The sequence below is a fragment of the Pinus tabuliformis genome, chromosome 3_2, assembly GCF_031772625.1.
Source record: "Pinus tabuliformis cultivar Carrire ecotype Pingquan chromosome 3_2, CPIR1, whole genome shotgun sequence".
Taxonomy (NCBI): domain Eukaryota; kingdom Viridiplantae; phylum Streptophyta; class Pinopsida; order Pinales; family Pinaceae; genus Pinus; species Pinus tabuliformis.
The window spans coordinates 602,033,852-602,046,997 of record NC_142302.1 but is presented as its reverse complement, the minus strand read 5'-3'; the positions used below and the strand labels follow the sequence as shown (position 1 = coordinate 602,046,997).

Sequence of the window (13,146 nt, the reverse complement as noted above, 5' to 3'; positions counted from 1 at the left end):
CAGTTTATTTTTTCGAAAAGCGAAGTAGTGAAAGATCATTTTTCTTTCAGTTGCTTGGTTGTTTGCATTTGATTGTGTAGTTTTTACCCTCTCCAGTGTAGGAAATTCATCGAATTGAAAGGGTCTTATCTCATTTAGTTTCATTTAAGGTTTTCAAGTCACATCGCTAAGGCGTGGAAGCTAAAACATAACTCAAGATAAAGTTTAAAATGAGTTCAATTAACCTAAGGCATATTTGACATCTAACGATCATATCTAGAAGGTCTAAGCTAGAGATGTGTCCCGACATCTTTAAACCTAGCAGTTGTCATTAGCTTCGGCATTAGAAAATGCTACTACGGATTTGTGCTCCTCGTACCATCGAGTATATAACAAGAGACCCCTCTAGGCTACAATCCTTTATCCTTATCAAAAACCATAACTCTTACTATGGATATTATTAATATATAAATGAGATTTGTTACAATAATATGGAGATTACCATGACTTATCAATACCACATGCCCAAAAACAATAAATCTATTCATATGGCACTTGTTCATGTGACATTTTTTAATTAATTGATTTAATTAAAGGTGCAAAAAGCTCATAATTACTTCGTTGATAAATCTCAACCAAAAAATTGTGTATACTACTATGAATATTCTATAATATTTTATGGAGCTTAAATCCTACCACCCACCTAATAATCATTTCAACATAATTAAATATATAACAATTTTCATTATGCTAAAAAACTTTAGACACATCCTTTATCATGGAGATTATTAATTTATAAATAGATTATGTTACAATACCATAATTTTTAAGTACTACATGTCAAAGAAACAAAAAATTATTTCATATAACACTTGTTCATATGAGTATTGTTTTAATTAATAAATATAACTAGAAATACAAAAAAATCATAACTATTATCAAATAAATTTTGGGGTTTTATTTGTGTATATTACACAAAATATTTTATTAAAACTAAATCTCTACCATTCACTTAATAATTATATATAATTAAATTAAAATTATTAAAAACCAATTCTAAAATAAACATATCTTTTAACATAATTATAAAATTAAACCATCTAAATCATTGCCAAATAAATACAGTCCATTTAAGGCAATCTTACCAAACAAATACACACTGTCAATTTAAGTCAATCTTTCCTGATAAATACACTCTCAATGTCAACATGAGAGAGTAAAAGTAAACGTTTATTTCAATAACGATCTATACATTCTTTATCTTTTTACGAAGCAAGATTTCTTCATAGTTATAAAATTAAGCCATCTGGGCCTTGCCAAGTAAATACAATGTCAATTTAAGAGTAAAAGTCGAGGCTTATTTCAACAATAATGTTTATGAAGCAAATGGTGTGGAATCATTTGGTTGAAAGACTTCACAATCATATGATATAGTATAACTGGGCTTAGCTGTTGACGAGGTTATCAATGTGATTACCAATGTTTCACTTAAGCACATATTTGACTAGCCATCTAGGTCTTGCCAAATAATACAATGTCAATTTAAGAGTAAATGTAGCGGTTTTTATTCCAAATATCCTGTTTATGAAGCAAATGGTGTAGGAATTATTTGGTTGAAAGGCTTCACAATCATGTGATATAGTATAACTGGACTTAGCTGTTGACGAGGTTATCAATGTCATTTCCATTGTTTCACTTAAGCACATATTTGACTACCCCAGGGATATGGACGTTTGACAGGTAATCGACCCAATCGATGCATTTTACATCGAAGTTGAACGCTTTAAAGTCTTCTGCGGAAATCTTTTGCAATAGGCGTTCAGTATTTGTTATGTCAAAGCTGATATAGCCACAGAATCAACCACCTTATTATAATGGTGACAACAGATAGAGAAAAACAGTATAATGCGTGACGAAATGAGAAATTGAAAAAAAAAAGTTAGCGACAATACCTTCCCTGAAAGAAGATGTAAGGCGCGTACAATTCTGCTAAATACATGATGAAGTTGTAATTTCGGAGCATACGGTCGTAACGAGGTGTAAAACGTGCTGTGAAGATGGAGATGACTTTGTTTACTACACCGATCACCTATTCATAACCAACCACCAACAGCACTGTGCTAATTAATCGGTAAAAGTTAAAACTATACTGAAAGCGCAATATTGAAATTAAGATGATGTTTATAAAGAATAGTGGAGTATTAGCTTGCCTGAAGAGGTACTTTGTAGCGTTGTAACATGTACAGGCGAAAGCTGCTCATGCTCTCCAGAAAAAAGACCTCTTTTACGTGAATTAGTTTTCCATCGTTGCTCACACAAGGATTCCTTGAAAAATAATTATATGCCTCATCCTTTAGAAGGGAGCAAGGCAATGGATTTTCCACGGATGTTGCGACGTGATAAATAAACAGATCATTTTCGTAAGCATGTGTCGCCATAGCTGCTATCATCTGGTTTACCACCATATCTGCTGGAATCTGTTGATATCCAAACAAATAATGTCAACGAACAATAAAATACTGTTTATTTCTACACGAGGAGAGGCACGTTTTACAGAGTGATAAAAGGTCGGTATGATTCCTTAATAATGATAATAATAACTTTATAATTGCTCTATATATATATAAACATGTTACCATATTTGTAATAATGTTTATTATAGAAATTTTTAGGATCTAAATATCTTTTATTACAATATCATGGCTTAATACTATAGTTTTATGAATACAACATGTTCAATATGACATGTGTTGATATAGTTTTTTTTAATTAATTTGAAATTAATTAATTAAAATAGCATAGCAATTTGAAGATAATGAGAAGCTTTATTTATAAAGACTATTATAAATATTTCGTTATATTTTATGATGATTAAATCTTTACCACCCATCTAATAAAATAATTATTGATATTTAAATTAAAATTTCTGTATTCAAGCTTCTGTGATCTATAATGAATTAAGCAAAGTCTTTTGGTACAAATCACATAAGAGAATTTTTTGGCCTACCCTTTTCGAACAGCCGTTACTTGAAATTATGTCTCTACATTGCTCTTTATTTAAGCCCTTTGCCATGGTCTGCCTCTTCATGTGGTGCTTATGATGAACCACACTTGTTGGTTTGAAAGGCCTTGGCCAAAAAATTATTTTATGTGATTTAAAAAAAAACATTGTTTAATAAGTTAAAATTATTAAATAACTTTTTTTAAATAAACACACCTCTCTACTTAAATTTTATTTTAAATTAAAAATAAAATATCTTATTATTATTCTCACTTTCTAAATAAAAAGTAACAGATTTAATTATAAGAAAAAATAAAAAACCAAAAAACCAACCCTGATTATATAATTTTTTAAATCGTTCATTTCAAAATGTTATAAATCTTCCCTATTGTATATAAAAAGTAAGGACAAGATCAAATCTATAGAAATTAAATCACCAAAATATCAAAAATAATTTACAGCTAAACTAAATTTTTCATCAATCCAATTCTAGACTTATGGACAACCTAAAGAATATTAATGCTCGGATGAGCGACATCAAAAAACTAAATTTTTCATCAATCCAATTCTAGACTTATGGACAACCTAAAGAATATTAATGCTCGGATGAGCGACATCAATCCAATTCTAGACTTATGGACAACCTAAAGAATATTAATGCTTGGATGAGCGGACAAACCACGTCCAGGATGAATAATCCTGACATCAACATCAATCTAATTCTAGACTTATGGACAACCAAAAAATATTAATGCTCGGAGTAGCAGACAAACCACGTCTAGGATGAGCTCTGGATCGGCCATGAAGCAAGAGAGTCGCCCCTTTCCGTATGCTACTATAAAGGTGTCCATAGTTCTGCATTACATCCCCGAGAAAGCATATCATCATTAGCTTATGACATTCATACTAATAATATCAATTCGAAAAATTGGTGGTGATCGAGACTGTGAAGGAAATGTGATAAATAAAAATGGCTGTGAGAACCTGGTGCCTTCCATCCAGCCAGGGAAGGGCTCTGCCAATGTGCTCTCAATAATGGTCGGTCGGACGATGACCACCGGAAGGTTTCCCCTTGCGTTGTCCAGTAACATCTCTCCCATAGCTTTGGTAAATGTGTAAGTATTTGGCCACCCAAACATTTTTGCCCTGCTCAGATATCCATACCCAGCGCGTTAATGATTCTATGTTGAATTATAATTTTAGAATGAATTCAGGATATATATATATGAAATGATATGATATTTTAATGCCACAAAACTAAAAATAATCGATGAAACGTGTGTAAAAAGCTGAATGCAATAGTTTTTCGGACAAAAAAATACCTTTCTAAACCCAACTCTTTGAGCTGCTTAATGGCTTCTTTTTGTGAACGAGAAGCCGTGCTACCTGTAGCAGTGGTGGGTGACGAGTCCATTTGTAACTTGGCTAGTGTATTCTCCAGCAAACCGAATTCCGCTTCAATATTTAGGCTCAGAGGTGGACCATTTTCGTCAGTGGTGGTCATAGATACTCCCATTTCTAGTTGGCTCTCTTTTATTCTTCCACTTCCGTGCCCAACAACGTAAGCTTTTGTCGCATTACAGTAAGATCAGTATACCTTAATTTTGAGCAGAGCATACATATATATTCGCATTCTTAATTAAATTGAGATACAAAAAAATTGTATTATACACATGGTTTATTGTTAAAATAATCTAATCATTTTATTATTAAAATAATTTAATTATATATCTGGTTTATTGTAATAATTAAGTTTTGTGTAATTAATAGAAAAGTTGTAGGTGTGGAATTTGTGTTTTGGCTTTTATGTCTTTCTAATAAATTGATATTAGAACAAGGTTACAGAGAGTAAAAAAAAAAACAAAATTAAATTTGGTGTGAAATTTGTGTTTTAGTTCTTCTACTTTTCCAACAAATTAATATTGGAACAAGGTTAGAAAACAAAAGATAACGGCAAGGATCGGTGAGAAAGAAAATAAATATTTTTTCCTCTTGTTTAGGCTATAACACACCTTAACTATAACACCTTAGAGTGGTTTTCAATGCGTTATAACACTCATGTGCCTAACAAAGAACCACATTACAGGTGGCAACCTTTGGGAAAAATCAATCAAAATTAAAAACGACTAAGCCAAAATTTACGTTGGGTGCTATTTACGTTGATTTAGTTTGTTTACGAGAGGGCCTTTTAATATAAAATATTTTTTCTTTACTAAAGTTTCATAAAAGGATTTATTGAAAAAGTGAATATATTATAATAAGTCTTTAAACGGGCTTATTATAATATTTTTAAAAGGTTTTATTATAAAAGCTTTTGTTAATATATATAAACATTTAAAAAAATAATAAATTAATAATAAAAAATAAATAAAGTTTTTATTAAAAAAGGGTTTATAATTTTTTCAATAAAAAAATGGAGGAATTTTTTTTGAATAAAGATGATTTTCTCAAATTTCCAGTTTCAGTTTTCACCATTTGCGAGGAAAGATTATGATGTGTGGGCTATTGGGATAGCGACCACATTGCAGGCTCATGATGTTTGGGATTATGTCAATTTTGGGTTTTCAAAACCTAAGAAAGAAGTAGAAGAATGAGCTCTCACTAATGCAGCGAGGGATCTATGGAAGAAAGACAAGAAGAAGAATGCACAAGCCTCGAAGCTTATCCAGCAAGGAGTGGACCGAGCAATGTTCCAGAAGATTCTCATCACGTCTTCAACAAAGGAAGCATGGGATACCTTGGTTACAAGCTATAAAGGTATGTCCAAAGTCATTATTGTTAAGTTGCATAATACTAAGATAGATTTTGAAAGTCCACGGATGAAGGAGACACAGGACATCGATTCATTCATTAATCGGGTCATGACTATTGTAAATCAATTAAAAATTTATGGTGAGGAAATTAAAGATCAAATAGTGCTTGAGAGGGTCTTCAACGCTTTGTATACCAAATTTAATGTTGTGGTAGCAACCATAGAAGAAGCCAAGGATTTGACATAACTAACAGTTGATGAGTTGATGAGATCACTTCTATCACATGAGGCAAGGAAAAAAAGAAATAAGGATTCCACTTTAGAAACCGCTTTCAAATGTCAGGTTTCTATTTCAAGAGACAGAGGTCGAGGCAGAAGTAGATCAAGAGGTAGAGGACGAGGCGGAAGACATGGTGACCAGAGATATGGTCGAGAAGAGCATGAACATGAAAGTGGAAGCAACTGTAAAAGCTTCAGCAATAATCAAATATTTGACAAATCAAAGGTGATATGTTATTAATGCAATCAATTTGGTCACTATGCCTATGATTGCAAGAAGGGGATAGTTGATCAAGGGAACAAGAGAACTGATGTCACTACAAAGAGTACTAACTCCATGTTCCTAGCTTATGATACCATGCATGAACCTTCTGATAATGTGTGGCTATTAGATAGTGGTTGGAGTAACCACATGACAGGCAACAAGAATGTGCTTGCAAATTTGGATCAATCTATGAAGATAGAGGTAAATGTGGGCACTGACAAGACTATGGATGTAGATGGAAAAGGAGTGGTCAACATCTTGACCAAGCAAGGGGAGTTGAAAAAAATTTGAGAGGTATATTATGTTGCTGGTCTCAAACATAGTTTAATAAGTGTTGGTCAATTGACACAGAAATGATACAAAGTTATCTTTTAAGGACAATAATGTGTTATATATGGCAATCCCCCAAGTAAGTGATAGCAAAGGTGCAGATGACGAGGAACAAACTCTTTCCTCTAGTCATGAATTATAGTGATCAAGTTAATTCTTTTATAGTGCATGTTCTAATGATTATTTGTTATGGAATTTTTGGTTTGGAAACTTGCATTTTTTCTGGTTTAAGATTGTTGCAACAAGAGGATTACCTCCCATCAAAGAACCTACTAGTACTTGTGAGTGTTGCATCTTGGGAAAGAAACACCATGAATGTTTTCCAAAGGGAGTTGCATACAGAGCAAAGAAACCTCTTGAGCTAGTGAATACAGACATGTGTGGACCTATGAGGACATAGTTGATTGATGTAAGTTGTTACTTCCTCACTTTCATTGATGATTATAGTAGAAAGACTTGGGTTTACTTCTTGAAGCAGAAGTCTAAAACTTTTGCAAATTTCAAAGAATTCAAAGCCTTAGAAGAGAACCAAAGTGATCGAGAGATAAAGGTATTGAGGTCAGATCATGCTGGAGAATATGATTCAAAGGAATTTCATGATTATTGCAAATAACATGGAATCAGAAGATAATTTACAACTAGATACACACTGCAATAGAATGGTGTAGCAGAGTGAAAGAAAAGGAAAATTATGAACATGACAAGAATCATGTTGAAAGGAAGAAACTTGTCTAATGAGTATTGGGCAGAAGCAACTGCATGTGCTATTTATGTGATCAACGAATCTCTTACAAAGAGTGGGATGAACAAAGTACCAAAACAATCATGGTCAGGTATATCTTACAGTGTATCTCATCTCAGAGTGCTTGGATGTGTAGCTTATGTGCATTTGCCTAAGGATCGAAGAGGAAAATTGGATGATAAAAGTGAAAAATACATATTTACTGGTTATAGTGAGCAATCAAGAGCTTACAAATTATATAACCCTGTCACCGAGAAGACCATAATTAGCAGATAAATTGTGCTCGAAGAACAAAAGTCATGGAATGGAAGTATAGACAAAACAGTTGATGCAAAAGTGCCACTGCTAGTAGAAGATGGTGTCGCAGAAAAGGAGCAGAAAGAATCATAAGTGAAGACACCAAACAGAGACGCACCAACAAGGACTCCAAGATTTTTTGAGCAGCATGGATCTTCAAGCAAATCAACAGATCAAGATTCCCCCAACAGTTAATCAGGGTGAATCAAGAAATGGTAAGAGAAAGATGAGAACTCTGAAATATATTTATGATGATTTGGATGTTAGTTCAAATATTGCATTTTTGTCATTCCAACCTTATCCATTTGAATAAAAATCAGAGATGAAAATTGGGTGCAAGACATGGATGAAGAAATTGAAGCTATTGAAAAGAATCATACACGGGATTTTGTTGATTTGCCAAAAGAAAAAAATCTCATTGGTGTGAAGTGAGTGTACAAGACAAAGTTGAATGAGAAAAGTGAAATTGACATATCTAAAGCAATACTTGTAGTAAAAGGGTTTTCGCAACAACAGGGAATAGACTTTGGAGAATACTATAAGAGCAGTTCCATCCATAGCATCTCAAAACAAGTGGAAAGTATATCAGGTGGATGTGAAATCAACCTTCTTGAATGGAATTCTAGAATAAGAAATTTATGTGCAACAACCTTCAGGTTATGATTTTGAAGGTAAAGAAGATAAAGTTTACAAGTTGAAGAAAGTGCTCTATGGATTGAAGCAAACACCTAGAGCTTGGTATAGTAGAGTTGACATCTACATGATTAAGAATGGATTTTGTAGAAGCAACATTGAGCCTACCTTATACACAAAGGTAAATAAGCATGGAAAAATTTTGATTGTTTTCTTATATGTTGATGACATGATTTTTATAGGTGATCTCAAGTTAGACGAATTTAAAGCGACCACGACGAAAGAATTTGAGATGACAGATCTCAGTGTTATGAAATATTTTCTTTTCATAGAAGTTAATAACTCTGAAAAATGAATTTTTATTTGTTAAAACAAATATGCCAAAGATTTGTTGGAAAGATTCAGAATGGAAAATTGAAAACGTTTCCCTACACCAGTTGCAATAGGTACAAAGTTAAGTAAGGATGATGAAGGATTATATGTCAATCCAACTCTATTCAAAAGATTGGTTGGCAACCTCATGTATCTTACAGCTACAAGACCATATATTATGGAAGGAGTAATTTTGATTTCCATATTTACGGAGACTCCAAAAGGCACACATTGGAGAGCAAGAAAAATAATTATGAGATACATAGCAGGAACTAGAGATTGTGGCATAATGTATGGAAGCACAAATAAGAAGGATTTGATTAGATATATAGATAGTGATTTTGCAGGTAGTTTGGATTATAGGAAGAGCCCTTCTAGTTATATGTTTCATATTGGTTCAGGTGTGATAGCATGGGCATCTATGAAGCATCCTATTGTGACACTTTTGTCAATAGAAGCATAATATGTAGCAACAACATCAGCAACATGTCAAGTAGTATGGTTAAGAAGAGTATTTGATGGACTCAAGCAGAAACAACAAATATGAACAACAATATATTGTGACAACACCTCACCGATTTCACTATCCAAGAATAGTGTGTTTCATTAGAAGAGAAAGCATATTGATACTAGATATCACTGTTTTAGAGAACTTGTGAGAAATGTAGAAGTTCAATTGAAGCAAAAAGACAATTTGAAGATGGAGAGTTGTGGCAATAGTCCATAGCTGAAAAATCTTTGAAGAGGAAGCTGTAGAAGACATGATCAGATTACTTTTCAGCACAAATTCAAGACAAGTCAAAGAAACATTGCAGCAGCAACAAGTAAAGAAGTATGGATTCTACATCAAGAGCACACAACAGAGAATGAAGCAATTTCAAGGATATAGAATCTAGAAGAAATGAAAAAGAAAATTGTTAAAAGTTTTGAGTCATTGTAAGCCTAGTTGAGACTTATACTAGTGGGCATGTTTGAGTGATGATTGCATCAATTTCTATTGTAAACCTAGAAGGCATAGTTGAGTCATGCTAAGTCATGTTTGAGTTATGTTCAGTCATACAGTCATAATTAAGGGGGAGTGTTGGAAATAGTAATTACTCTCACATGAAGATCTAGCAAGATCGAAGTCGAGTGAAGCATGAAGAGATAAGCAGAGTTAAGTGTATTCCAGATTTAAAGTGTGAGTTAACTTAGTTAAGTGTAAGTCACATTGGGTTCAATCTATATTTGGAGAAGTCAAAATTTAGTGTGTATTTTCTTGTTAATTTATGTTGGGTGGGTCTCTAGTTGAAAAATTTTAAATACCCTTCATTTGGTTCATTGTAATCAAGTCAAATCAAGGTCTGTGTGATCAATAGAGAAGAGCAACAACTCATGTGTGATCAATAGAGAATCTCTATTTTTGTAATATTATTATTATTCTTATTATTATATAGTTATCAGTGAATATTAATATTATGATTAATATTAGATTTATACTATTATTTTCTATCCACATTTTTCAACCACATTTATTAATATGGTTGTGCATATGATTATCTACCCTTAAACTTATATCAACCATATTTATTAATAACATTATACTAATACCTATCCCAAAAAATCACAGTGATCATTTCTCCCAATAATAAATATTAAAATTTATTTGACACTTTTAATATTAAACAAAATCTTTAGGTAGAAATCAGATGAGAGATTTTTTGGGCCGACGCTTTTCGAACCAACAAGTGTGGTTTTTATAAAATACAAAACAAGAAATCTTTCCTCTATTAAAATAATCAGAATAATCACTTCTGCCAATTACCTTATGTTTTTATTGTTTTCTTTATCTTTCACATTCTAGCAACCAGTTACCTGGTAAAACATAACGATTTTCTTTTCTAAAAAAGAAATAAGACATAACCAACCTAATATGGAATAACTAATATGATGCAATAATGAATAACCAAAATAACAAAGCATAACAATTTATCTTTTCACATATAAATATGAAATAACTAAAATTAAAAATAACTACTTTTATTAAAATTGTATCTCAAAGAAATGGTTAATAAATTTTAAAGACATTAATTCATAATAAATGTCAAAATATTTATTATATTTTTTATATGATTAAAATTAAAAAAAAAAAACGCTAAAAAAGAACTAAATTATAACATTAATTTAATAGTACAGTCTAATTAATATATCAAGTGATTTTTTTCATTGGAATTTGGCAATATAATTTCAAAAAAGATTGTCATATTCTTTTGTTTAAAATATGTTTTTGAGTGCATAAGTGGATTTAGTTCTCTCAAAAATATCTAGGGAACTTGAATTTTGTAGATTAAACAAGTTTTTAAAAACTTCTGTCAAATTTAATTGAAATTAACTAAAAAAATGTTCGGGAAAAAGATAATTTCATCGACGAAGATTATTATTACTAATTATAAAAATAATGAATATATAAATCAAACATGAAACAATAATAAGATTCTTAATCATGGAAATTCTCAATTTTAAGTAAGATTTATTATAATAAAATGAGTCAATACCATAAATTATCATCCTTATATATTCAAAGGACTATAACCACTTTCATATGACTCTTGTTGATATAAGATTTTTTTTTAAATAATTAATTAATTAAAAAACATAAATATTTTGGAAATAAAGCTAAATCGTTATATATATATATTATAGAAAATATCTTAAAATTTTAAATGTCTATTTAAAAAAAATTCTAAAAACTTTATTAGAAAATACAAATTACATAAATAACAATCCAACACCAACACCTTGTTTTCGGATAAAAATAAATAAATATATTCTATATGTGAAAGAAAGAGAGATGTAGCCACGACATATAAATCCAAATTATTATGAATCATACACATAACTGTCATGAATCCCACTTACCGGTCGAGACATGCAGGAGGATTTGAAGTTTACGGCATCGTTTGGCGAATTCCACAACATTTTCAGATCCGCGTGTGTTGACATTGAGTGAAACGTCATATCTACGCTTGCTTGATGTTAGGCAATAAGCACTTAAATTATATAATTGGAACAATTACAACTAGCTATGAACGCAACAAACCTGTCATCAAACGCTGTGCTTGCTGCAATATTTACAACGGCGTCCAGAACCTCCCAAAGATGCTCTCTCGTGCTCTCTTGGTCAATTCCAAGATTATGATCTGCTGCAACGTCTCCCACTACAGGAACAACTTTCTGGAACACAAAGTTTTCAAAGTTGTCCCCATGTTGACCCCTCAAAGTCTTGAACAACTCTGCTCCTATAACCTGCCATTCATAGCGCAAGAAACTATTTCTTTACTGAACGATAACAGTAGTCATAGATTTAATCCATGGATGAATACAAATAGTCCAGAGATTTCTTACTTCGTTTTTAAATCGGAGTTTGGCAGATTCCAAATCTTCCGCTCTTAACAAAACAAAAATGCGTCTAATCCCGGGCTGCGTACGCAAAATTTTCTCCACGAAAACTGCACCAAGTAAACAAACTGCAGTTAGCATCACTGTGAGCGTGAAAACCAGATATAAGTAAGAATAACATTTCTGTCTCAAATACTTTTGCCGAGGAAACCGGTCGATCCAGTTACTAATATGCTCTTGTCATTGAGAAAACCTAGAACATTTGACGCCATAGATCGATCGCTATGTGCTCTGCTAATATCAAACAACTCCAAATAACAATATCAGACGGAGGGAACAGCCACAGGTAGTATGTATGACAATATCAGACGGAGGGAACAGCGACAGGTACTATGTATGAACTAGTTTTCGTATAGCATGCAAGCTTATATAGAAGAAATTCAACCATATATAGAAGAAATTCACCGCTTATGTTGGGATCTCTTCTATAACAAGGTATCTCCCATCTATAACAAGGTATCTCATTCAGCCCTTGAAATTTCAAACCTATGATATGTTAACACTGGTTAAAAATACAAAGAAACTAATATCTTTATTCCTTTCTTATTTAAAAATCAACCCAGCAAGTTATCTCACTAAATTAAATCAACAAAATTTTGGAATTCATATGCACTTTTTTTATGTTCATCCACAACCACCATCGATCAGAACGAAAAGGCAACCATCGATCACAACGAAAAGATGACCAGTTTAACCAATCAAAATATCTCACTCGGCCCGTTTCCGCAGTCAACATACAAAATTATTGATTTTGTATTGAGGTTTACTGTTCATCCATAACAAACATCAATTCCAATGTAAATCTCACCTATTCACAACGGGTGTTCGGTGCCGTGACTCTAGCAACCCATAGTGTTCGGTGGCATTCTACTAAAACTTCTGACGTTACATAGCATTTAATTTAGTTTCATTTCACATTTTATCAAATGTATTATAATCGTCTTATGAATTAGCTCTGAAGTGTACGTCACTTAATATTCATTTACTTTAATATATCTTTTCATGTTAATTTTGAATTTTTAAAATTATATTAGCACAATCATATTAATTAATTAATG

General features: G+C 32.0%; 1 protein-coding gene across 1 annotated transcript; it reads right to left on the bottom strand.

Annotated features, from left to right (window-relative positions):
- Positions 1–1,374: 1,374 nt before the first annotated feature.
- LOC149182033 (putative fatty acyl-CoA reductase 4) lies at positions 1,375–12,427 on the bottom strand. The gene is made up of 10 exons (XM_089418461.1): positions 12,225–12,427; positions 12,035–12,138; positions 11,730–11,935; positions 11,549–11,649; positions 4,303–4,546; positions 3,965–4,126; positions 3,757–3,835; positions 2,190–2,456; positions 1,932–2,068; positions 1,375–1,819 (listed from the first exon to the last, which is right to left on the bottom strand). The coding sequence occupies exons 1-10, from the start codon at positions 12,298–12,300 to the stop codon at positions 1,672–1,674; spliced, it is 1,524 nt and encodes a 507-aa protein (XP_089274587.1). The 5' UTR covers positions 12,301–12,427; the 3' UTR covers positions 1,375–1,671.
- Positions 12,428–13,146: the final 719 nt, after the last annotated feature.